This window comes from Peromyscus leucopus, chromosome 17, assembly GCF_004664715.2.
Source record: "Peromyscus leucopus breed LL Stock chromosome 17, UCI_PerLeu_2.1, whole genome shotgun sequence".
Taxonomy (NCBI): Eukaryota; Metazoa; Chordata; class Mammalia; order Rodentia; family Cricetidae; genus Peromyscus; species Peromyscus leucopus.
Window position 1 is genome coordinate 25,683,759 of NC_051077.1, and position 27,051 is coordinate 25,710,809.

At 44.8% G+C, this 27,051-nt stretch overlaps 1 protein-coding gene across 1 annotated transcript in view; it reads left to right on the forward strand.

Annotated features, from left to right (window-relative positions):
* The window catches only part of Pdgfrl (platelet derived growth factor receptor like), a 64,792-nt gene that overhangs the window by 27,388 nt on the left and 10,353 nt on the right, over positions 1–27,051 (forward strand). The window contains exon 3 of the mRNA XM_028872353.2: positions 25,614–25,765. Coding sequence (XP_028728186.1) covers positions 25,614–25,765 — 152 coding nt within the window. The remainder of the gene's footprint in view (positions 1–25,613; positions 25,766–27,051) is intronic.

Genomic DNA, 27,051 nt, shown 5'->3' on the forward strand with positions numbered 1-27,051 from the left:
GTTAGGTGTAATTATGACCTGGTTAAAGAGATAATGAGTTTGCATTGTACATGGGCTAGTTATAGCATGTCAGGTATAATTATGCCCTGGTTATTGTTTCATTTGGAAATTAAGTGTGACATAAGGTGATATGATTGTGTGTCAAGTTGACAAGGGGTAGACTTGTGATGGCTAGTCTTGATTGTCATCTACATCTGGAATTAACTAAAACCCAAGAAGCTGGCAACAGCAGTGAGAGATTTTTTTTTTCTTAATTAAATCATTTGAAGTGGGGAGACACACTTTTAATCTGGACCTTTGTGGTAGGAAGATCCGCCTTTAATCTGGACCACAGCTTCTGCTGGCAACTTGTATGTCTTAGTTAGGGTTTCTATTGCTGGGACAAAGCCCCATCCCACCCCTCCTCCACTCTTCAGAGGGAGTAAGGCCTCCCTTGGGGAGTCAACAAAGTCAAGCACACCAACTTGATGCAGAGCCTGGCCCCTCCCTGCTGCATCAAGGCTGAGCAAGGAATGGGCTCCAAAAAGCCAGTTCATGCACCTGGGATAAGTCCTGGTCCCACTGCCGAGGGCCCCATAAACAGATCAAGCCACACGACTGTCACCCACATTCAGAGGGCCTAGTTCGGTCCCATGCAGGTTCCCCAGCTGTCAGTCCAGGGTCCATGAGCTCCCACTAGCTCTGGTCAGCTGTCTCTGTGGTTATCCCCATCATGATCTTAACCCCACCCCCTGCCTTGCTCATATGATCCTTCCTCCCTCTCTTCAACTGATCTCCAGGAGCTCAGTCCAGTGCTTGGCTGTGGATCTCTGCGTCTGCTTCCATCGGTTACAGGATGTAGCTTCTATGATGGCAATTAGGGTAGTCACTAATCTGAATACAGGGGAAGGCCAGTTTAGGTGCCCTCTCCATGGTTGCTAGCTTTCTTGCAAGTTACAGCTTGAAACAGCCAGACCCTCCCCCAGTCTCCTTGCTTGACATGCAGAAGATTTCCACTGTGGACAGAGGTTAGCCTTCTCCCAGCATGGGAGAGCCCTACTTTGGTCTGCACCATCTCTGCTGAGGCCTCTGATGCTTACGGTAGCATCTCTGTTCTCATGGGCTGAGGTTCTAAGAGATGCACCCAGAAGAAGCACCAGTCTCTGGGGGTTTAGACTTGCTGCCTCCATTGCCTGGCCCCTGTATACTCATTCACTTAAGCCTGATTAGGCATTTTCTCTGGGAAAACCATGGCAGACCTTGCTGGGAGTGCATTCCAGTGGTTTCTCCTGCTTCCTCTCTGCATCTTTGTACATGTTTGCTTTTCTTTGAAGTCTGCTCTTTTCATTGAGACTTGGCTGAATGCTTGGCATCCACCGTGATCTACTTAGTGATGCTCCGTATTCCAGTACACCTGCCCTTCTGTCCTGTATACACACAGCTTAGAAGAGCAATGATTTAAAATGCATGGGGAAGGAAGAGTTAACTAGTTACCTGTCTTTTAACCTAATGCATTAAGGAAGACCCCTCCGATATGTTTTCTCTGACTGTATCCTTTGGTATCTCAAATATGATGATATGAAGTGCTTCTCAAGGTTAAGTAGGATGGGAGAGGAGTGGGAGGTTGGTAGAATGAGTCCATTTCCCCATTTCCTCTCTAGAGTTGTGAGTGTGTGTGTGTGTGTGTGTGTGTGTGTGTGTGTGTGAGTGTGTGCATGCATCTTTGATCCTGTGCATGCATGCATGAATGTGTGTGCGTGCACACAAGGGAAAGAGAGTTTATTCTGTGTCCCCATCTGGAAAGGTCTGTGCTGGAGAGATGGCCTCAAGGCAAGTGTGAGGGCCTGAGTTTAGATTCCCTGAAACCTATGAAAAGCCCAGTGTGGTAATATTTGTTGTGATCATGGTGCTTCTATGGTGAAACGAGAGAATCCCTGGAAGCTCGTGGACCAGGCAGCTGCCGTGTATGCAGCAGTGAACAGCAAGAGACCTTGTCTCATATAAGCTGGAAATCAAAGACCAGCACACAAGGCTGACCCATGACCTTTACACGTGCACATGCCCAACTCACATATGAGCACACACATAAACACACGCATACCAAACATCCACAAAATATTTACTTTCAAATCTAGGAAGGCTTAATACTATACCTATATTTACAAATGTGTATGTTGATCTGTGTTAAAAAGAAACAGGAATTTACTCTCTTAGAGAGAGTTGATGGTGACTGAACCAGGGCCTCACACATGTGCGGTAAGTGTTTTAACAGAGATCTAGACCTCCATATCTCACTTAACATTTTTTAAAAATTGCAGTTAATATTTAATTACAACATTTCTCCCTCCCCTTTCCTCCCTCCAAACACCCTCCCACAGGCTCCTCCCCACTTTCCTCCAAATTTATAGCTTCTTTTTTCACTAATTGCTATTGTATGCATTTATGTATGTATGTAGGTAGGTATGTAGGTATGTATTCCTAAATATAGCCTTCCACTTAACGATTTTTAAGCTTCTATTACAGAACAGGATTGCTGACTGTAGGTACTTGTCCCACAGATCTCTAGAACTTTTTCATCCTTATAACTGAAGCTCTCTGACCACTGAACAGCTCTGTTTCTCTTCCCTCCCTCCCCAGGACCTGCCAATCAACACTCTTCACTGTTTCTAGGAGTTGACTGCAAAAACTTACTGTTTATAACTGACTTATTTCACTTCTCATAGTTAACTGAAAGCTTAGCCTTGATGTAAAATCTCTCAATTTCTTTTTTAAACTTAAATTATATTCCTTTATATGTACCTGCCACATTTAAGCTAGTTTATTGATCAATAGATATTTAAGCTATTTTTTCACATAAGTAATAGTGCAATAAACATGACTGTTCACATATATTTTTATGATCCTATTTTCAATTCTTACGACGATATACCCAGAAGTGGGGTTTACCAAATACATTAAAAATTACTTACAAGCCAGATTTACATACTTTTTAAAAGCCATAACTGAAACAGGTAAAAATTACTCTGAACATTTGGTCTTTTGCTTAAACAAATATCCTATGCCTAGAAGGTCTGTGTATGAAGATTTGACATTTTATGATAGTATTTTCCAAGTTGTGGCCAAGAGATATTTTGAAATACATTCAAAAACATTTTGAGGATTCAAACATAAGTGAACCTGAGACTGAATGAGAGGAACAGCCAGAACCAGGACGGGGCAGGGCTGACTTTTCACCATTAAATAGTACTTGTTTCATGAACATTAGGGACCTTATTTTTAAAAAAAAAATAAACAGATGTGGCCCCCAAGGGCCTATGAAACATGAAAAATGCAGAAACATCTAGTCAGAACTCTATCAAACAATCACAGAACACCGTGATTTATTTGATGCCAGAGATCCAAGAAACAGACTCTTGACATCTGTCTACAATGTGGTGCCTGTGGATGGTAGAACATTCATCTTGTGGTCTCTTTCCTGTGGGGTGAGTTCTTGCCAGACTTCCACAGCTATGACGCTAGGCATCCCCCTAGGTACACTTCCAGTGAAGCCAGATAATTTAAACCAATATCTGGATCTTCCTGGAACAAAGTTCAAGTGTTACCACTTTCATCCATACTTAATCTTCATTTCTTTACATTGAATAGTGGGGCTGTTGCTCGTCACTAATTAAAAATGTGAGAAATTATGAGGAAGAAAGGAGTGTGACCTGTGGAGCCCAGCAACGTGAAATAGATCCTAGTGGAAATACTACATATGTTTCTTTCTCCACCTGCTGGGAGTGTCAAAGTCACTTACTAAATATGAAGTGAGTTAATATGTCTGGCTGTATTCAATTGAGACACACCATTTTGGCAAAGGATAAAACATAATACCAACAGGGAAAATACTATCCACCCTGATATAATTTAGTCTCTCTTTAGGACTGAGGGCTACAAACTCCATTGCTGCCCACTGGTTTTTCCAAAAAGTTGTCAAATTTCTTGATTTCATTTTTCTTTACAGATCAATAATGTTCCATTTTGTACATGTACCACATTTTCATTACCCATTCATCTATTTATGAGCAACTAGGTTGGTTCATTTTTTGCTGTAGTTAAATTCACAATGGCTATGTTAATTTTGCATTTCCACTAACACTGAATAAGAGGACTTCTTTCTCCACATCCCAACAACATTTCAGATTTCTTGATGTTTTAGCATAGATATTGACTGCATGAACTCTCAATGATAAGTCTGAGATTTGAGAATGTTAGTTTTTAAATCAATATTTCAATATGTTATCACAATGAGTTTTAACCAGCAATGGTTTTACATTAACATTTTCATAGTCTACATATACTGTGGATATCGCTCTGTATAAATAAAATGCTGATTGGCCAGTAGCCAGGCAGGAAGTATAGGTGGGACAAGGAGAGAGAAGAATTCTGGGAAGTGGAAGGCTGAGGCAAGGAGACAGCCGCTGCCATGAGTACCAACACGTAAGATACTGGTAAGCCATGAGCCATGTGGCAAGGTATAGATTTATAGAAATGGGTTAATTTAAGATGTAAGAACTAGATAACAAGAAGCCTGCCATGGCCATACAGTTTGTAAGCAATACAAGTCTCTGTGTGTTTACTCCATTGGGTCTGAGCGGCTGCAGGACTGGCGTGTCAGAGAGATTTGTCCTGACCGTGGGCCAGGCAGGACTGGAGAAAACTCCAGCTACATACATACTTATTGTTCTAATAGCAAAACAGTGTTCCACTGAGGAAATGTAGCATCATTTCTCACCTAGCCCCCCAGTTTGCGGTGGTTTGGCAAGTTTCACTCTGAGGAGAGCCGTTACGAACATTCAACACAAGTCATTCTCGGTGATCGCTTGTTTGTCCCCATGGAGAGGTACGTTCAGGTCCTAAGTGTAACAGTTTTATCCCGTATCTTTCCTGCTATGAGCACAGAGGTGGCGAGTGTCATGGAAAGTGACGACAGGTGAGGCACAGCTGGACCTGAGACCCGCCTTAACCAGGAACAAGGAAAGTGATTTCTGGTTAGTAATTTCCTGAGACCCAGTTTCCTCATCTGGGATGTGAAGATGGAGATGGTGTTGTGGAGAGACTGTGTGTGAACAGGTATTGCCAAAATAAGGCCTGACCCAGGGTGGGTGCTTTACAAGAAGAAAAAAAAAATCACTGTAATGTAACGAACTCACAAATCAAAACATCACACAGCGAAATTAAGGTAGACACGCAAGCGCTTGCCTGGTCCCAAACTTGATGTACCTCAGTAAACTTCTATATGGTTAGAATGGCCACTCTGAAACCATGGAGCTTCCTTTAGGGTTTTACACTTTAACCATTGATTAGGTTTTTATGCACTTGTCCATCACAAAAAGAAAAACTGTGACAGTTGAAACTAGAAAAACAATTAATTACCTCTAAGTCCCCTTTCATGACTCATGTGTCCTTTTGCCTGTATTCTGTCCTTCCTAATGTGCGCCCCTTTCTAAATGTTATTCTGTACCCACACAGGGAGCTGTTTTCCATATATGCATGTATTTATTATAGGCTAGGATCCACATATGAGCGAGATATACATACAAGGTGTTTTTTTCCCTTTTTGAGTCTAGGTGACCTCATTTAAAAGTGCACCATCCGTCTGATTTCAAATTTCATGACTTCATTTTTCTTTACAGCTAAATAATGTTCCATTCTGTGCATGTACCACATTTTCATTACCCATTCATCTATTGATGGGCAACTAGGTTGATTCTTTTTCTTTCTTTTTTGTAGTAGTTAATGCCACAATGGCTGCGTTAATTTGCGCTCCCACCAACAGTGAATAAGAGGTCTTCTTTCCCCATATCCCTGTCAACATTTGTCAGATTTCTGGATGATAGCCATTTTAACTGGGGTAAGGCAGTGTCTCAGAGTAGTTTTAATTTGTATTTCCCTGATGGCTAGGGCTGTTGAATGCTTTAAAAAAAAATAGTTACTGGCCATTTACATTTCTTGCTATGAAAACTGTTCATTAGCCTGTTTGTTGATGTATGTCCTTCGTGTTTATTTTCGAAATTCTTTTGTCTACTCGGGGAGATGTTTAGTAAATTGTCTATTTCCCAAGCACACAGATCTTTTGGGATAGTTAATTGTAATGAAGATTAACATGAGTAAGAGAATGTAGCAAAGCCAATCTGCTGATGTAGAAGATCGAAGGACATCTGCTCTTCTTTCTTGGCAGTGTGTGCAAGATCATTAAATTGATTAGTACTTCTGTAGTCTAATATTTGTAACTTTCTTTTCTCACAAAGACACCCCCCTCCTTCATGGCAAATACCACAGCTGGTTGCTCATCAGATTCCCAACACCTAGATGGTTCCTACCTCATGTCAGAAATCAGGAAATATCTTTAGTGTCCCCATAGTCTTGGAAGACATTTCACAGTCACACACACCCTCACACATCATTGAAAGGTACTTAGAGCCTTGTGCATACACATATGTACTGTATATACTATGCATGCACTATATGTATGCACTGCATGCATGTATATCATGTGTGTACTGTATGTGTGCACTGTACAAGTGTATTGCATATATGCACTGTATGTATGCACCACATATATGTGATATATGTATGCACTGTATGTGCACATTGTGTGTATGAACTGCATGTATATGATATATGATGTACCGTATGTAGCAAAAGAAGGGAGGGAAAGGCAGACAGCTCATCTCCATCCTACCTGGCCATAGTGAATACATGTCACTAGTGAAACATGTTTTTGTTTTGTTTGTAGAGGTTTTTTTTGTTGTGTTTTGTTTATTACTATTTTTTTCCACTTTTTCTTAGACAGGATCTTGATAGGTAGCCCAGGCTGACCTTGAACTCATGGTTCTCTTGCCTCAGCCTCCCCAGGGCTGAGATTATAGGCATGAGCCATCAAAGCCCAACTTTTTCCTGCCCTTAAACATCTAATAACCATCTCTCTTTCAACTAGTGAGGCCATTACCTAATTCTTGGAGTAATTGGAGTCCTACAGTTTCTTAACATCACCTTTCCCCTCTTCTTCTTTACCTACTCTTACGTTAGCAGAGGCGGGGGGGGGGGGTGTTGCTTGCCTCTCTCCGTCCACATCCATGGTCCACATCCCTGGTCTCTTACCAAAGATAGAGGTCTCTTCCTTGGTGTTCCTCAGCGCCCCTACAGTGCCTCTGAGCAAGTGAAGCTGGGGACAGGAGCTGAGAGTGGGGTCTAGAGTTAGGCCACCATGATGGAGGTGACCTGTGACTCTGGGAACAAGGTCATTGAGCTTTAATTTTTAAAGACTGCATTTATTTACTTTTTTATGTGTGTCTACATCCACACAAAGGCCAGAATGGGGCACCCGATCTCTCAGAGCTACAGCTATAGACTTTGGTGGGAGGCTTGGCTTGTTCCATGGGCACTGGGATCCGAACTCCAGTTAGTGAGGAAAGCACGCCTAACCACTGAGCCATATTTCCAGCCCCATCATTGAACTTTCAAGCTGAAAAAAAAACAAACTTAATGATGACTTTACTTAAGATCCCCTGCCTTCTTTTTTTCTTGCTTATTCCTTGTGGGGAGAAAGTTGAGACAAGGCCTTACTTAGTAACCCAAGCTGTCCTCATACTGCAATCCTGCTTCAGTGTCCTAAGTACTGAGGATAACAGGTATGGGCTACCATGTTTGGCTTTTGTTGTTTTTGAAGTTTGCATGCTTTTAAAAAAATTTATGTGTATGAGTGTTTGGCCTTTATGTGTACCATGCACCTGCTTGGTGTGTGCTGAGGTCAGAGAAGGCTGGCAGATCCCCGGGAACTGGGGTGAGCTGCTCTGTGGGTACTGGGAAATGAGCCTTTGTCCTCTGGAAGACACCCAGTGCAGTTAGCCACATAGTCTTGCTGTTCACTTAGACACATAGTGAATGTGCGTGTTATTGGAGGCACAGCGGAATGATTTATATATGTACGCAATGTGTATTAATCAAATCAGAATATTTAGCATAGTCATCACCTCACACCGTTTTCATTTCTTTGTGGTGAGGACGTTCAAAATGATCTCTTCTATTGTAAAATATCCAGTGCAGTATCATCAGCCAGAGTCTCCCTGCTGAGCAATACACAGGAGGACTAAATCCCCTCGCCTAACTGGCACTTTGTACCCACTGAACTACTCAGTCTCTTTCTCCTCACCATTCCAGCTTCTAGTCACTTTACTCCAATATGGAAAGTGACCCTCAGAGATAGACGGCTGGTGCTGCTGAGCAGAATGAGTCCTGCATTGGGGCAGTTCTCCTGGGCTGCGGCCTACGCTGCCATCCTCCTCCATCTGTGATAGGCCCCGTGGAATAAACTTAGACACAAGTCACTCTCAGCCTGAGGAAGATAGATTCAGGAAATATATACTTGCTACGTCCTAGGATTAGACTATATTAAATATATCTAGTTTCAAGTTTAAGATGGAAAACAAGTCGTTTCCAAAACCTGTCATCATCAGAATGCCCACTAGGTGGCAGGCTTTATCGGTGTTAACAATTGTCATCAGTAAAAGATTTCAAACAAGGACTGAATGGCTAGAAAGAGAATAGACAAGGTTCCTCAGAGTTTGCAGCTACATGTTGCAAGGTCTGTGTTTTCGGGTGCTAAGGTGGACTGGGGTACCACTTCCACACTGGATCATTCCCAGGAACTTAGATCTCCCATCTGTTTGAGACGGGAAAGAGGGGGTACCTGAAAAAGTGACCAGTGTATGTTACCATTTTCTGCATGTGACATTTCCTGATCTCTCTGCACCCTCCCTGTCTTCCAGCACTTTTCTTAAGCTTCTACTAATGTGCAAAGTCCTGTGGAGGCTGTGGCCATGGAGTTTATGAAGATAGACTATTAAATAGATATGCAGTTTGAATCACTTGGTGGTGCAATGCTGACAGAAATCCGGATGTGAAAACTCAAACCAATATCTGAAAGTTGAGTCAACCAGGTAAAGGAGGGTGGAGAAGAAGGTAAGAAAGTTCTGGAAAGAGGGGCCAGCCTGCAGAAGCCACCTAGAGGTAGGAAAGAGTACCTGTAACTGAGGGAGTATGTGGAAGGTGACAGAGCAAAAGAAGTGGAAGAAATTTACCCAGAAAAAGAGGTCTACACCAGGACTCAAGCATACCATAGCAGCCTTTCTTGGCCATTTGGAGTCATTTAGAGCAGCATCTAAGGGGGTTATGGACTTTACTATGTATACACACACACACACACACACACACACACACACACACACACACACACACACGCTAGCTCATACCTTTAGTCTGAGCACTGGAAGGCAGAGCTCTGTGAGTTCAAGGCCAGCCTGGTTTACAGTGCAAGTTCTGGGCACAGTGAAATCCTGTCTCAAAGATAAAAACAAAAAGGCAGGCAGTGGCGGTGCAAGCTTTTCATCTCAGCACTCGGGGAGAGGCTAGCCTTGTCTATGGAGTGAGTTCCAGGACAGCCATGGACATACAGAGAAACCCTGTCTCAGAAAAACACCAGGAGGAGGAGGGGAGGAGGAGGAGGAGAAGGAGGAGGAGGAGGAGAAGGAGGAGGAGGAGAAGGAGGAGAAGGAGGAGAAGGAGGAGAAGGAGGAGGAGGAGGAGGAGGAGAAAAGGAAAGAAGAAAGACAGGCTGAGTAGCTAGAATATATAAGTCACAGCATCTCTTTCCAGCCCAGGTGTACCACTGTGTCTCCATGCATGCACATTTGTTCTTCTCAAACTGGCTAGAGACATTCTTGAACCCAGTGCTCCTTCATAAGACTGGAAGGAAATGATTTCAATTTCGATTTGTTGACGCAGTGAAACACTCTGGTACATGAATGTTCCAGATCATCTGATAAATTCCCACAGGTGTATCAACCTGGTCCGATTCCATCCATTCTGTAAACACACCCTTTCTCCAGTTCTGCCGTCATGCACTTCATGTGGGGACCAAGGGGGCATTCCTGGCACTGCGCTGAGTGCAAGAGCAAAGTAAGAAGTATGTGATGTGTGGGCCAGCCAGAGGGTTAAATAAATCACTGCTGGAGGGGCGGAGGTGTGAGCTGGACCACTTCACAGAGAGGAGACCTTTTTTAAAAACAGGTTGGCTGGCAGGGTAGCTTAGGCCTGCCCCAAAGGAAAAAACAAGGGTCCAAGCATTATCTTTCAGGATGCGTCTGGGGTGTCTGGTGGGATGTGAACATTTTTCAGACCTGAGCTGGGAGGAGTGGGTGGGGCTCAGCTCTCTTTGATGGCTGGTTCCTCTGAGAACAATAAATAGCTTCCAGGAGAAGAGAAGGCATCTGTATTTCCACTTGGCTGCGCTTTGCAGCAGCTTACTCCACCCACAGACTACACAAAGGAGGGTGGGCTGGGGAAGCAGACTGAGGGCTGCTGGCCAGTCTGCTAAGCAGGCTGTCTTCCCAGCATGCACAGGGCAAGGAATCCATCCAAAGGGCCTTTTCTCAGAAAGGACTGTGACCAGAAGGACCCGATGGTTGAGAGAGAAGAAACTGCATAATATGAACCCCCCTGGTGGTGTGTGGAGAGGGACGCATCTGCGTTCTTCCTCATCTATCTTATTTTGGCAAAAACAGACCTAGCAAAGCTTTTATCACTTTCATTGTGTTTCAGTACACACCTCAGGACACTTAAACTAAATCCACCTAACCATATGAATTTACTTAAGTTCAAACTCACTTCCCTTCAAAGTTAGGTTTTCTTGGCAGAACAATAAAATAATGTGGGTTCCACTTCTCTGTCTCCTTGTGTGGAGCTGCAGGTTGAGTCCATGTGCATGGCTGTCCCAGTTAGTAACTTGACACAGCCTAGAGTCACCTGAGAGGAAAGCCCCCATTGAGAAATTGCCTAGACCAGAGAGCCCTGTGGGCATTTCTGAGGGAGATTGTCTTGACTTTTAATGGGTGTAGAGGCCCCACGCCACTGTAAGTGGTGCCGTCCTTAGGACAATAATGATGGTCAAAGGCTGTGTAAGCAAGCAGCTAAGCACAAGAGAGATCCAGCAATCAGGTCCTCCAAGGTGTCTGCTTCAGGTTCCTACTCCAGCTCTTCTCAACCACAGACCGTACTCTGTAAGCTGAAATAAAGCCTTCCCCTCCTAAAGTTAGTTTGGATCAGAGTGTTTTGTCACAGGAACGGAAGGGTAATTAGAACAATCACAAGTTGAAAGTGTTCACAAGGTCTGGGCATGGAGCTCGGCCATGGGGTGCTTGCCTAGTACATGCGAGGTGCTGGATTAAGTCCTCAGTGTGGCAAGAAAACAAAAGTATAAGCTGGAGCCAGGCTCCGACACCTATCTTCAAGTGAATTTCCATCCTGGAAATTAAAAAGAAAGAACCTGCCCCACCCTGAAGGTAGAACATTCTATGGCATCAGGACAGGCCCCTACATGTCCCAAGGGAGAGGCTGTTGGGAAGGCAGGGCACACGTCTTCTCTGGGTGTACTGAATGTTCTGACGGTGTTCATGGTGCGGAAAAAACAGCTATGTTCCATTCGGCGCATGGGTGGGGGAGGGTAATAATAGAACCAGACTTCTTCCCTGTTATCAGCATAGAATGAGGTCATGCGTGTAAAGCCCTTGGCATACATAGCCAGCCTCTCGGTGGAGCTGAGCTATTTTTACTCATTTTATTGTATCCCGACGACAACGAGGTAAAACACAGGACAATGGCCTGTCTGTCAGGAATTTTGTTTTCAGGAAGAGGTTTCAGGCTCCAACAAACTAGATGTTCATGCTGTAGTTTGGGTCTGGAGTATCACCCAAAGGCTTGCTGTCCAGCTGGTAGCACTGCTGGGACCTTTGGAAGTGGGACCTAGTGGAAGGAAATTAGGCCATTAGAGTTGTGTCCTTGAAGGGGCCATTGAGACCCTGTCCCTTCCTCTCTCTCCTCCGCTGCCTGCCTCCCCCTTCCTCTGTGTGTGTGTGTATGTGCGTGTGCATGCACATGCACTCATCTTGTGTGTGTGTGTATGTGCGTGTGCGCTCTTTCTCCCAGTTTCATAGATTTCATGAAGTAGTTTTTTTCTTTTCTTTTTGCCATGTATTCCCACCATGCCATTCTTCACTGGGACCAAGCCATCATGGCTGAAACACCCTAAACTGTGAGCCAGAACAAACCTTTCCTCATTAAAAGTTGACTCCCGTGGGTAGTTTGCTGCCTTCAGGGAAGGCTGATGAGCACAGTCCACTGCACCACAGAATGCTGAACGAGTCACAGTTAACGGCCTTGGCGTGGCGTACTGTGAGATCCAGCTATCCAATCCTCCACCCACAGTGTACTCGTGAAGGAAGGAGGAAATGTTTTCTGCTAAGTTTTATGTTAAAAGAATGTTAAACAAATCCTCTCATATTTTGAACATTCTGGAAAGTCTCTATGTGATCATCCCAGATGTGCTGCTCGGCACTAAAATATAAAAAGATGGCAGTGGTAAAGACAAGTCCATGTGCCAAGTCAAAGACAGGCTGGGCAATGTCACAAAACTCTTGCTGATGACAATCCTGGAGACCGTTGTCCAATGGAAAATGGTTTAGGGTGTCACTGAGCAACTGTACATACTTTCCTAATGTGATCCTGCTCTAACAAATATGTCTTCATGTGGGAGAGGTCTGGGGTTTTATTTGCAAAAATGAAAATTGGTGTTATTGCGGTCTGAACATTTTTGCCAAGTATTTCAATATGCAACGTCATAAGTGAAAAAGCAAGAAAAAAAAAAAAAAAAAGGAATTTCAGTACATGGTAAATAACTTAGAATGCATCCCGAAGCGAAAAACAAGTGTCAGAGCTGGCTTTGTTGGACTGCTCTGAAGCCTCACCCACATGCACACTGAATCGGGCCCCCCACCCCACGTCACCCGATCCCACCACACCCACATGCCTCAAGACCACCTGATTTGTTACTCTCAACCCTAGTGAGAACTGATCCGATTTGTCAGTCATCGCAAAGCTACTCTTCTCTCTATCTCTTAATACGATAATCTGGTCCACTTGCTGGAAGACTGGTGTCGCCTCTGAACATAGTGACCTTATGAACTTTATGTATAGCTGAGACAAATACCAAGCATGAACTATGTGTGACCAAACTGATATGAAAATGTACTCTGATTATCACCACGAGTGGCATGTACAATAAATAGGTGACTTTGGGAAAATACACAGCAGCTGTAGCATATCAAGCAATCATCTATAGGAGAGACTATAAGGGGTAACCACAAGTGCGTCACAGCTTGAGATTAGTAAGTATTCAGCTCAGTGGAGTGTGATAGCCTATGTATAAGGAGTCTCCTAAGTTTAAAAAAAAAATGACAGGTGAGAAGAAAACCAGAACTGTCTCCAACCAGAAACAGCTTCTAAACTAAATGACATTAAAACACAAATCAGACACAGAATTTCAATATGAGCATGTAAGGCTGCTGGTAAACTTCTTTTCCAGTCAGCTGCAGTGACTAGATGAAGACAGATTCAGTGAGTGAAGGATTCCTCACTGGAGGAGCATCAGGTCTCGAAAATAAGATAGAGAGAGAAAGAAAGCCCTACAAAGAGATTGCAATATGCAGTCGGGAGACTTACTTCTGGCCTGGACTCGACATTTTACAAAGAAGTAGATTCGACCCACAGGGAGTAAAGAGACTGCCTCTGGTTTACAGCTGTTGGCAGACTAGATCTTACTCATGTGTTCATGAGTAAGCTCTGCCTCTTTGCACACCTTGCCTGTTTTGAGGAGTGGCGTAGTAGACACGGGTGTGAGTGTGCAGATATCTCTACTGTGTGCCGACCTTGGCTCCCAGAAATGGAGTAGCAGAACCATATGGTGGTTCTGTTCTGGTAAACATAATTAACTTAGTAAACCAGGATGTGTTATTCAGTCATAAAACAGGATGCTAGGTTGTAATTTGTAGAAAAAAATGGATGGAATGGGAGAGAATCATGTTAAGTGAAGAAAGCCAGACTCAGAAGAAAGCCAGACTCCTATTTTCTCTCATATGTGAAATCTAATTTAAAAAAAAAAATACATGAAAGTAGAAAATACATTTGGGAGAGGCTCAAGAGAGAATAGTATGGAATAAATGTGATCAAAGTACATGAAGCCTATTCTTTTGTATCCTTCCTAAATCAATTGTTAAAAATACACTAGTTTTAAGCCCAATTTTCCACACTTTTGTAGCCTCTGTCTTCCCATTTCTGATGTTAGTTCAGGAGGTTCACCAGCAGTGTGGCACTAGTGTGAGTGTGTACCTGAAATGTTTTTGAAGGGAGACCAGGGAGGCCTGTTCCAAGATGAACTCTATGTGGTATGCAAATGGACCCAGGCCCCAAGGCTTCTGCTACGTTCTGTGTTCACTATTCTAGCTTGGTCATAATACACCCACTGTGGCTGTGGCCTTGCATACTGGGAATCCTGAGCTTGTTTTTCTAACCCGGGTGGTAGAGGCTTGCTCCATTGTCTTCTGTCTCCCTCCTCTCCGAGAACTATTCTTTCCATAATAATGAGTAGAGCTTTTCCTTGTCTGTGTAAATACTGATGGGCTTGTTCTGCATGGTGAGATTAAGAAGTCTGGGAGGCTGGGGTTAAGTGCAGTGAAGTACAGACAGCCTGAGGTCCCCCAGGAGCCCAGGGCAGCGTGAGAACAACTCAAGTGTGGACTAGTCACTTTTGGCACACCAATGGGTATTATTTTTGTAACCAGCATAAATGATACCCTGGGTTTTTTTTATATCTATGAAGAAATTCCTGTTGGCCCTGCCTGTTGGAAATTTATATTCTAAAAAGGTGACATGAGGTCACCTCCAGATAATGTCTATAGAGCATTGGCTCAAAGGTTTTGTAAGGTTTAACTCATCCTGCTTTTCTGGTAGTTTTTCTTAGTACGCATCAGCACATGCTCATTTGATTTATGAACTTAGTTGCCGGGATATGTCACTCTGTGGAGAGAGTGTTTACCTGATGTACATAAAGCCCAGGGTTCCATCCTTAGCACTGCATAAAACAAGGCATGGTGGTCCATGCTATAATCCTAAGCATTCCAGAAGTAGAGGCAGCTCTGAAATTCAAGGTAGCTCTCAGGTTCATATCCAGTGAGAGGACAGCCTGGGACACAAAGAGACTCAAAGATGTAAACACCAACTTTAAAGCTACAGAAAAGCTTGAAGGGGCCGCTGAAAGTCCAAATAGTCACTGTTACTCTATAGTATAGGACTTTACAGGTTTCCTTTTACATGTATGCAAATGTTTACACACCTTTATAAATTAACTTTTGTATCATGTGTTACAGGGTGATATCACAGAAGGGTTAGCTAAACTTAACCCTTTTTGACTATTATAGTTGGAGGTGGTTCCTATGAAGGCAGTGCTGATGTCTCTTCCTATGTTAACATCACCTTCCAGTGTTAAGCTACATGCATTTTTAAGGCATTATCCTAGGAGGTCTGGGTTTGGTTTTGGAGACAAAGGGTATGCTGGCTAGAGAGGCAAAGAGAACAGTGATAAAGTAGGCTAGCAGAGTGGCAGGTGAACATCCTGGAATGGTGCTCAGGGTCTGGCCATGGAGAGGACTTGGGAGCAAGAGATAAGACAGACAGACATCGAGAGACAGAGAGAGACACAAAGAGACCCAGGAGATGTCTCACACTCTGTCCTCTCGTGTCATTTCTCAGTAACAGACAGCCTCAGGCATAAGTTACTGTAGCAGAAAACCCAATGTCACATTTCACACACATTACCATAGCCCATTGTTGGAACAGAAATATTGTAGTTACACAACTGCTGTGGGGTGGTCAAGTTGCTCTAATTGGTCAATAAATAAAACATTGATTGGCCAGTGGCTAGGCAGGAAGTATAGGCGGGACTAATAGAGAGGAGAATTGAAAGAACAGGAAGGCGGAAGGAGTCCATGCCAGCCGCCACCATGACAAGCAGCATGTGAAGATGCCAGTAAGCCAAGAGCCACATGGCAAGGTATAGATTTATGGAAATGGATTAATTTAAGCTAAAAGAACAGTTAGCAAGAAGCCTGCCATGGCCATACAGTTTGTAAGCAATATAAGTCTCTGTGTTTACTTGGTTGGGTCTGAGTGGCTGTGGGACTGGCAGGTGACAGAAATTTGTCCTTACTGTGGGCCAGGCAGGAAAACTAGCTACACACAGCAAGAGTTTGGAATTGTTCCAGACATGGAGATAGATGACATGTGGATGGATAGATATATGATTGACAGATACATAATAGGTAATTATGGATTAAAAGGTTAAAGATGAATAGATGATAAATAACAGATTGAAACATTTCAACATGATTTTATGTGTGAGAGGATGTGGGTATGAGAGTGTGAATGTGTGAATGTAAGAGTGGGAGTGTGTATGTATGTGTGTGTAAGCAGTGTAAGTGTGTATGTATGTATGTGAGTGTAAGAGAGTGGGAGTATGTATGTGTGTGTAAATGGTGTGAGTGTATATGTGTGTGGGAGTGTAAAAAAGTGGGAGTGTATATGTGCGTGTAAGCAGTGTGAGTGTGAGTGTGTGTGTATGTGAGTGTAAGAGACTGAAAGTGTGTATGTGTGTAAGCAAGAGGGCTACCTCAGGCATTGTTTTCAGGAGTAATTCACCTTCATCTTGACTTTTTTTGAGAAAGAATCTTTTCCTGGCTTGGACCTCACCAAAGTCAGCCCCCAGAGATCCGTCTGTCCTTCCGCCTCCACCTTCCTACTGCTGGGATTCCTACTTCCTGTACCACAGCCAGCTTGGTTTTGTGGTGGTTGGTTGGTTTTGTAAACCTGGGTTCTGGGGATGAACATGAATCCTTGAGGCTGCAAGCCAAGCGAGCACTTTACCAGCCCTCTCCTGAACCGATTTCTGATGTTAGAACTGTGTTTTCTCTTGAAGTTCCTTAGTCTGCATAGTTGGTTCTCTGTTGAGTTTTCATGCACATAACTTCTTTCTTCCTTTAAAAAAAAAAAAAGAAAGCAACTGTGGCAGACAGACAGCTTCAGCATGTTCTCCCCAGCTGTCTGTTTCCAAGAATTTGAGCTCCGTTCATATGACACCATTCCAGGCATATCACAGAGTAATTCTTTTCTGACTCATTCTTAAACTGAGACCCAGAGTAAACACAGGCCCTCTGCAAATGCTTGAAAGGCAGCCTAGCAAGCACACACGAGTCTTTATCTGCACTGACACTTGGCACGTTCTTTGCATGCGGTAGAAAGCAGCCAATTAATTCTTGATGTGAGTGTTGAATGCGGGTGTTTAATTGTATCTTTTGATTTTGGTTTTATGCCATCTTAAAAATAGTGTCCAAGGCTGAAAGTCTGAGTTTGGACAGCTGAGTGGCCCTGGAAAGTGATTTAAATGGAGCTTCCTATTATCCTGCTGTTCCACCTCTGGCTGAATGACCTTCAGGTAGTGGCCTCACCGCTCTGACCTTGGGCTCTTCACCTACAGCACAGGATGACGTCTGCCTCATAGGGCTTCATCAAAACCAAGGCAGGGGAGGTAAAGGACTCTCCAGAGTGCCCAGCCGACCAAACACCACTAAAGCTTTATTCTTGTTTATTTTTTAAATAACGTATTTTAATTAAAACATAATTTCATCCTTTTCCATTCCCTGTCCTCCCTCCAACCCTCCCAAGTTCCCTCACACTCATAACAGTCTTTAATGTTTATTATTTGCCAGCTGCTATTTTTTTATATCTGTATATGTAATCTTACTTAGTAGCACTGATTCAAAGTGGACACCTTCCCGTTTTTCCATAGATGGTAACTGAGAGGCTGCTCGACTTTTCTAATATTGCATAAGTAAATGATGAACCAAACTGCATCATGTCCTCTGTCTCCAGGTTTCTATTGCTATGAAGAGAGACCATAACTGTGACAACTCTCTTTCTTTCTTTTTCTTTCTTTTTTTACCCACTTCTCTTCAATAGATGTTAAATTAATTTCAAAAAAAAAAAATGGAAGGACTATTGCTGCAGCCTTGTTAGTATTGCTTGACCTGGGTTCCTCCAGGGATCTCAGTAGAGGCAAAGTTGCTGATGGTCCTTCCATTATCTTTTGGCTTCATCTGCCATCACACAGAGACTTCTTTGAGGGAAAAAATGCGGTCTGTTAGTACATGGGCGAGGAAGAAGTGCCCCTTATCACATGACTCAGTCTAAGGAAATACCCTCACGGCAACTGTGTTCATCGCTGCTGTCTTCGCGGTCATTGTCGTGGTCACAGACACAGACACGAAGGATGCGCTCTCCACTGCGACATTCAAATTCCTCGTGTGAACGCAGTGCAGTTAGCTCCATCGGAAGAGTCTCTGCTATCAGGTTTCTGATCACACTTCTGACTCGGGTTTTAACAGGCTCCACTGGCACAAGTGAGTTGATCACATGTTGGGTAATCGCGGTTTCTCTCATCAGATCCATCGGAGCAGTCGTTCACGTGGTCGCTCCTGTATTCGCTCGGAATACACTGACCATTGGAGCATGTCATCTGCCGACTTGAGCATGCGGTCCCAGGGCAATTCTGATGTTCATCCGCGCCATCTGAACAGTCCTGGTTCTGGTCACACACCCAGGAGTGGGGGATGCAGGTCTGCTCAGTAGTTCACGGGAAAAAGCCGCATCTGCAGGAACCAGGAGGATAGCCAGTTTTGTCTGTGTCATCCAAACAGTCTTTTATCCCATCACACCTCCAGGCTGCAGGGATACAGTATCCATTGTCACAGAGAGAAAATTCCCACTGCCACATTCTTGGCCACTGAATGGCACCAGGTAGGCAGCGATTACCAGCAGCAGCATGGCCAGGCGCTCCATCCCAGAGACCACCCTGGGGCCTCGACGTTCCTTCCCTGGGAGGTGGGCGTGCGTCACAGCCTGCACAAGCAGCAGATCTGCTCCAGCTCACAGGTCTCGCTCAGTAACTCTGCTAGCTGCTAGAGGCAGAAAGCTAGCTGGCCTGGATCCCAGAAGCATCCACTTTTCACCCCCTCTCCAGTCCCCACCCTCCAGGTAGTGCATAAAGCCCTTTAGGCCAGACCGCCCCCTTCTAATTGGTTTAATCACCACACCTCGGGCATTCTCATATATGTAGTAGATACTTAACAACTGATGGTTTTCCTTTAGTTAGTTGCCTTTAATTAGTTACTAGATGGTTATGGGGCATTTACCCACCAACCCCACAGCTCCCCAGAGTTTCTTGAGTACAGAGGTCACTAGAGTGGAGTTCAGGAGAATGGGGGTGGGGGGGGCTTGTTTCTCTTCATTTCTACTAATAAGTTGATTTCATCAGATCACTCAAGGTTTTGCTTGCCCTGTATGGGAGTGTGGTTTTGTGGAGTGGGGTGTGGCCACATTTAGCAGGTTTTACACGCGAGTTAAAGGTGCCATTTCTTGGTCAGATTTGTGTCAGTTTGATTTGTTTTGGCAGGACAAAATCCACATCTTTCACTTATGATGGACCAGCTGAAGGACTTGAGCAGGGGCCGGTTCTCCAACTTCCAGGGTTCTCATCAGTAAGAGGAAATATTAGCACCTTCATGCGAATGCAGTTGTGAGGATTAAAAGGAGCCTGGAGCCTCATGATGGTTCAGTCTAGGGTGCTCCAGGTTGTCCTCTGAGCTGAGGCTCCACTGTCTGCGACTCATCTAAAGAGCACAGTGCAGTGCCCAGGGTCCCATAGGTGTTAGCTATTAATAACTGCTCTCACTACAGATCTGCAGGGGGCCGGTGTAGACAGCACGTGGAAGGGGGAAATCGAGCTCAGAAGTCCTAAGGTCACTGTGGGGCCAGACTTTGAATCTGGTCAGTGTGGCTCCGTGGCTCATGATGGTTTCTCAGAACATGGCCTCTTTCACAAAGCAGCCACTGGTGTCCCCAGTCATGCTTCCCTCGCCTGTTGAGCACTCATCCTCCCTTTTTCTCCTCTCAGGACATGACCTTCCTTTGAATGCCTGGTGCCTGGTCCCCGATTGGACTAGTTAGCATCTTTGTCTGCTCCTAAGACCCTCAGGTCTTGAGGGTTTTGCTGGCTACCCTCCTCTAAACTCCCTTGGTACTCACTGTACAGAAGTTGAGTGAAAGTATTCTCTAGAATCTTTGCATCCTTTGTCTCTACTCCTCTAGTGTCCTCTGCATTCTTCATCTCTACTCTAGTGACCCCTGCATCCTTCCTTCATCTCCACTCTAGTGACCTCTGCATCCTTCATCTCCACTCTAGTGACCCCTGCATCCTTCATCTCCACTCTAGTGACCCCTGCATCCTTCATCTCCACTCTAGTGACCTCTGCATCCTTCATCTCCACTCTAGTGACCCCTGCATCCTTCATCTCCACTCTAGTGACCTCTGCATCCTTCATCTCCACTCTAGTGACCTCTGCATCCTTCATCTCCACTCTAGTGACCTCTGCATCCTTCATCTCCACTCTAGTGACCTCTGCATCCTTCATCTCCACTCTAGTGACCCTGCATCCTTCATCTCCACTCTAGTGACCTCTGCATCCTTCATCTCCACTCTAGTGACCTCTGCATCCTTCATCTCCACTCTAGTGACCTCTGCATCCTTCATCTCCACTCTAGTGACCTCTGCATCCTTCATCTCCACTCTAGTGACCTCTGCATCCTTCATCTCCACTCTAGTGACCTCTGCATCCTTCATCTCCACTCTAGTGACCTCTGCATCCTTCATCTCCACTCTAGTGACCTCTGCATCCTTCATCTCCACTCTAGTGACCTCTGCATCCTTCATCTCCACTCTAGTGACCTCTGCATCCTCATCTCCACTCTAGTGTCTCCAGTTTAGTTAACAGCCATAAGCACTTACGGAACCACTGAACACAACTATCTTATAAACCACAGCTTACTCCTTGCCTGTGACTTGTAGCATCTAGGGGAAAGGAGTCACCATTGTTGTCTGGTCACTGCCTCAGGTGAGTAGCACCATGGTCCCTATCTTTGCGAGGTGCCAGCTCTTTTCTTTGTGCTCATATCCATGACTGGGAGCACTCTAAAAGAGAGTAAGCTGAACCAAATGCAGGAAACATCAGACCTCCACTAGCAGGAACAGAAACACACACACACACACACACACACACACACACACACACACACACACACACACGAAGAAGTCATAAACATTGAATGAATGTTCCCTCAGAAAGTTTTAAACGTTGAACTAGTGCTCCTTGAATCCTGGCCTTTCCCATTACTCTCTAGGTCAGAATGTCAGAAGTGTCAGTTTGGAAGTAAAGGACCCAAAATAAGATGATGTGTTTGGATACTCAGAGCTGCCCCAGCCGAGTTCATTCAGATGCTCTTGTTCCATCATTTAATGGTACTTTTGTTGTGACAATTTTTTTTTTTTTTTTTTTTGGTTTTTGCTTTTTGGAGACAGGGTTTCTCTGTGTAGCTTTGCACCTTTCCTGGAATTCACTTGGTAGCCCAGGCTGGCCTCGAACTCACAGAGATCCACTTGGCTCTGCCTCCCGAGTGCTGGGATTAAAGGCGTGCGCCACCACCGCCCGGCCATGACAATTGTTTTTAACTCACCTCCCGTCCCCTCCTTTCCACTCCACCGGAGTTGTTTGGTGGTTCCAAGAGAGGAAAAGAAGGGCCTCTGGGTGGAGCATCTGCACTTAGGGTTCTACAGGACTCAGCTGTGCTTTTCCCCCATCGTGACACATGCCCAGCACCCAGCGGATCTGGCCATATCCTAACTCTCCGGACTGTGTAGGACTACCAGTAGATCTAGACATTTTAAATCCAGGCATTTGAACTGTAATCCTTTTAAACAATTTGTTTCCTGTTTTATGAGGTCTGCATAAAAGAGGGGGTGGAAATATGCAGAAATGTTTTCCAGGGCATTTCCTTCCTTCCACCCCCAGTCTGCTAAAGATACAGCGCTCCGATCATGGTGGCGGCCGGGTTAACCTCTAGGGTTAGGTTTTATGTGCCTGCTGAGCTCCGTTTCTCTAATTCCCATGTAAACAGGGGCTGGGCCCAGAGAAGGTACTCAGTATTTTAGCTGGTTCTGAGTTTTGCAGAGCTTGTGTATCCAAATGTCACGTGTGTCCAGGTCTCCTGAGGACACTTCCATTTTCTTTTCCCTTTGCCATTTTTGTATCCTCTGAAATCAACCTGTTTTTGTTTGTTTGTTGTATGTGTACAAGTGTTTTGCATACACACACACACACACACACACACACACACACACACACACACACATCGTGTGTATCTGATGCCTGCAGAGGTCAGAAGAGGACACTGGATCCCCTGTAATTGGAATCCAGACGGTTGTGAGCTGCCATGTGGGTGGTGGGAACTGTAGCTGGGTCTTCGGCAAAAGAAACAAGTACACTAATCGCTAAACCATCTTGCCAGCCCCTGAAATGAAACCTTTTGATGGTTGCCCAAGTTGTTCATACTGCCAAGTTGTATGTGTATTAATGCTTAACAGACTCCCTTAAAGACATCTGACCTATTCCCTTTGAAGTTTTCTCTTAAGACCTTTATGATGAGTCCTTTGCTGTTTCTTATCCTGTGTGTGTGTGTGTGTGTGTGTGTGTGTGTGTGTGTGTGTGTGTACACCTAGGTGGTATGTGTATGAAAGGCTAGAGATAGATGGGGGGTATCTCCCTTAATGGTTTCAATCATAAGTTCTAGTTTCCAATCCTTTCTAACACTGCGATTCAGGTTGTGAGGCCATTTCTGACACATTCCATTTTGGCCTCTTATCCAGCCAGTTGCAAATCCCTGCCTCTTTCATGGATTTCCATATTCTCCTAATGCCCATGCCTCGCCACCTCTTCATTGTAGGAACAGCTTTAATACCTCAGATTCTCTCCTTTCTTTCCACCCTTCCCATTCTGGTTCTGTCTGCTCATGCCCTGACGATGGTGGCCCTATCACTTCCCATTCCCCGGAGTGAAGGTTGCTTCCCACTGCTTTAGTAGATGGCCATGCACCATGTCACTGCTTTAAACCACGTGCCTGTGACTCCCACAACCCACTCTGTCTCATTCTGCAAACAAGGGATGAAATCTCCAAGGTACTGTTACCTTCTTTCCACTCACTGCACACGAGGATCACGTAGTGAATGTGTCAGAGCAAGCCCTCAGCCATCCTGGTGTGCTTTGATGTTCCCAGAGCAAGCACATTTTGCCTGCTGTCCCCCCAGGTCCCTACTGCCCTCCTATGGCACCTATACAAGCTTGTCTTACCTCCTCTTCAAAGCTACCTTCAACCCACCCTTTGAGAATGTCATTTTTATTGTGAGAACCTGGCTGGTCATTCCCGAGTCTTTTCATGGTTGTGAAATTAATTAATTAATTTATTTATTTATTTTTGGTTTTTTAAGACAGGGTTTCTCTGTGTAGTTTTGTGCCTTTCCTGGGTCTCGCTCTGTAGACCAGGCTGGCCTCGAACTCGCAAAGACCCGCCTGCCTCTGCCTCCCGAGTGCTGGGATTAAAGGCGTGCGCCACCAGTGCCCCGGCCATGGTTGTGAATTTTAACGCTTGAGTTCTCATGCAATCTCCTTAAAGCCCACTGTTTTTTATTTGCTGCGCTAACACTCTCCAGAGCTTGGTGGGCGTTGTTTGCTGTTGGCTGTAGCAGTATTCACAATAGCTGGCCTGAACCTACAATTACATGTAATTAGAAATAATTGGAATGATACACTGAGCAGGGAGAGTTGCATGAAATGCTTGGTACGCATTTTATTATCTAATTACGACATGCTAAGTCTGTAAGTAACTTACGGTGACTTGTTCAGCTGGTGCCCTGCTGTGTGTCTCAGGGGTGTCACTTCCTGAGTCTCGGTGTTCTAGTCTGCCGTTGAGTTTGTTACTCTGACAATACCAAAGAGAAAGGGTTATTATTTTGGCTCGCAGTTTTTTAACTTTGAGCTCACGGTTGTTGGACCCCATCGCTCTGGTCTCGCGGTGGCACATCCCAGCACTCATAGTTATACAAGACAGTGGCAATACACAGCCGGGCAAAGCCCCCCCCCACCCGTGTCTAGGAAGCCATAAAATCGACGGAAGAAAGGGTAAAAGCCTCACTCTTCTCCGGCACCAGTGACCAGAAAGGAGAACCCCGCTAGATCTTGCTGCTTAGGGGTTCCATCATTCCCTATAAATCTCATGAGCTGGGGGCTAAGCCTATAATACGTGGGACTCTGTGGACATTCCAGATCTAAACTGTCTGCAAAATAGGGAGCCGGCTGCCTGATATTTCCAGATCTCTCCATTGCCAATGCTGCATGCTGTGCCCGTTTCGATTCACTTGTATCTCAAGAATCCACACTGTGTACTGCGCACAGATTTTTTCTTTTCCTCTCTGTCTTAGGGACTATGAAACAAATACAGCACCGCGTCTGTCCTTGTCAGCATCCAATGTCATAACAGGAAGCCAGGAGCATCAGAGGGGCAGAAAAACAAGGGGGCCAAGGACTTCATTAGGAGAAAGTGGGGGAGTTCCTGAGAGGCTGTTGTAATGAGAAGCTTCCTGAGGGAGGGGAGATTTCCGTCCAGTTTAAAGGAGAGAGGTGATGGAGTAGGAGTCAACAGCCCCCTCTTCACAGGCCTGGTGGGTGCAATAGGCCATGCAGCGGGGAGCTAGAGCAGGGCCATGTTCAGGACCCAACCCCCAGGTGATTTGTATGTGCTAAATTTAGAGTTGTGCTCATACTGATACTGTTCCAGATGACACAGGAGGCCCCCTACTCCATCAGAAAGCTATGTGGATCCCAGAGGAGTAAAGCATTTGGAGATCTGAGATGAGTACTTGGATTAAAACCATTTATTTTGGCCATCGCACGCTGAGCCTCCTAAGCCACAGGGGGAGCATCCGTTATGAGGATGATGCTTCTGGAATTCTGTCACGGTGTAGCTATCAGGACAATTGGCTGACGTTACTGTTCAGATGTTACTGTTTAGTAATAATGTCTGTATTTCCGGAAGAAAGTGGGGATTTTCAGAACTTCTTATCAGTCAGCTAGATAAAAGCAGGAGAGTAAAATAAAAACGGAAATGGTAGGACAAGGCCTGAGTAAAGGCCAGAAAAGCCCAAGAGACCTGAAGACTTCTTCAGAGGTGTGTCCCCACCTAGAGCTCACATCGCAGCAGAGAAAACAGGTTTTATTTTGCATGTAATCATGTAATATCGCTAAGATTCTAAGCTTATGCTTTACTGCTGAAAGAGATTTAGGGTTTGGGCTAATGCTGTGTGCTCTCGATTCACGTTGTTGTATTTTCAGCCTGTTTCTTTTTAAAAAGCAAGTACCAGTCCCAGGCTTTTTTGGCTGAATTGCTGCTCAGGTTCCCCAATGATCTTATTTCAGGAAACCCCAGCTCTGAGGCCAAAGAGAATTTCATCTGATGAAAAAACGTGTAATTATCATTTATTATTTCCTTTTAGGAAAAGCTTTTCTTCCTCCCTCCCACCCCTTCCCCCCCCTCCCCCACTATTCCCTCCACCCAGCAAACATATTCTAATTATTTTGCCATCTGAGAGGCCACATCAGGTCACTGAGGTATTGACATCTGGAAGCAACAAAGCGGAAATCCATGACCGGTGGGCCCCTGACTGGGCTCTGAGCGGCCCTGATGCCCTGCCTCTCTTTAAATTACAGTGTGAAGCAGAATGAGCGCTATGGGCAACTGACTCTGCTCAACGCCACCTCCGCCGACACCGGTGAATTCAGCTGCTGGGGGCAGCTGTGTAACGGCTACATCTGCAGAAGAGACGAGTCCAGGACAGGCTCCACCTACATCCTCTTCACAGGTACACGTTTGGTGCACAACAGAACTCCTTGAACTGCCCATGTTGCCTCCAAACTGGGGTTCCCACTGTAAGCAGAATATCTAGTAAACTATTCAAAAAAAAAAAGTCTTCATTGTTCAGGCACAGGGCCAAGTACAAGTATTATGCCAGTCTTTGAAGGTGATGTGTATATATATATAATTTCCAGAGTCCCTTTTCTAGACATGAAAGGAGGTTTTGAGAGATTAAGAAAGTCCTTAAAGTCCCATAGCAGGCAGAACTGTCTGATACAGGGTCAATGCCTACACTGCCCAGAAGGGCAGTCACTTGACACATGTAGCAACTTAAATATAATGGCATATTAAAATTAAATGCAACTTAAAACTCATCTCTCCAGTCACACCTGCCTCAGTTGGACTGCTCAGTTGTGACATTGGAATTGAAATGTTCTCCTAGTGGACTGCATAGGAAGGAATGTCTCCACCATCACGGAGTCCCATCCCATGGTGCCACTGTTGGCTGCTCATTGCTATACTTACTGAGATCAGCTCCTTCTGGAACCTCCATAGCAACAGTGTGAAATGTTGTTGCTAAGGTCACCTCATATTTGTTCTTACGGGTTCCAGGAGCTGAGACTCCAGAGTAGGGTTCCTGAAGTTTCTAATCCTTGTAGTTTCTGTCTCATCATCTGGGACTAAGAGGGGAGCCAGGACACCTGTGGGTCACACGGGGGAGCCTCTCCTCCCATGTGGTGCCAGGAGTGCACCGGCAAGGCAAAGCCTGTGATTTGGTTGCAGACTAGCACCCAGCCTCCTTCCACCTCAGACCTCAGGGAGCTCCAACATCGGGGGTTGAGGTTCTTCCGCAAGGTTCAAAGGTCACTTTTGAACAACGTTTAGGAATCTTGCAAACTATTTACGGGTGCTATTATCGTACAGCACATCTCAGGAGAGTCAGAGCCCCTTTTTAAGTGTCTGAGTAGAAAAGGAGCTCTCATGAGATTTGCCTGAGTCCCGAGTCAATCTGCCTTGCAGGTCTGTACTGAATTATGCCTATGACCCAGTGATCTTATATCCTGTCCATTAATAAATGCATTAGCAACAGCTCATATATTTTACCCTTCCTGCTCAAATAGCTCTTCCATGGCAACAAGATACATTAGCAGGGCCAATCCTCCAGTTCAGGTATCTCATTTCCTATGACATCCCAAGGAGAAGAATTAAAGCTATTTTATTATGTTTGTTTTAAAAACAATATGGATACAAAGACTTAAAAGGGCAAAATGACTATTCCAGTGTTCTGGGGCT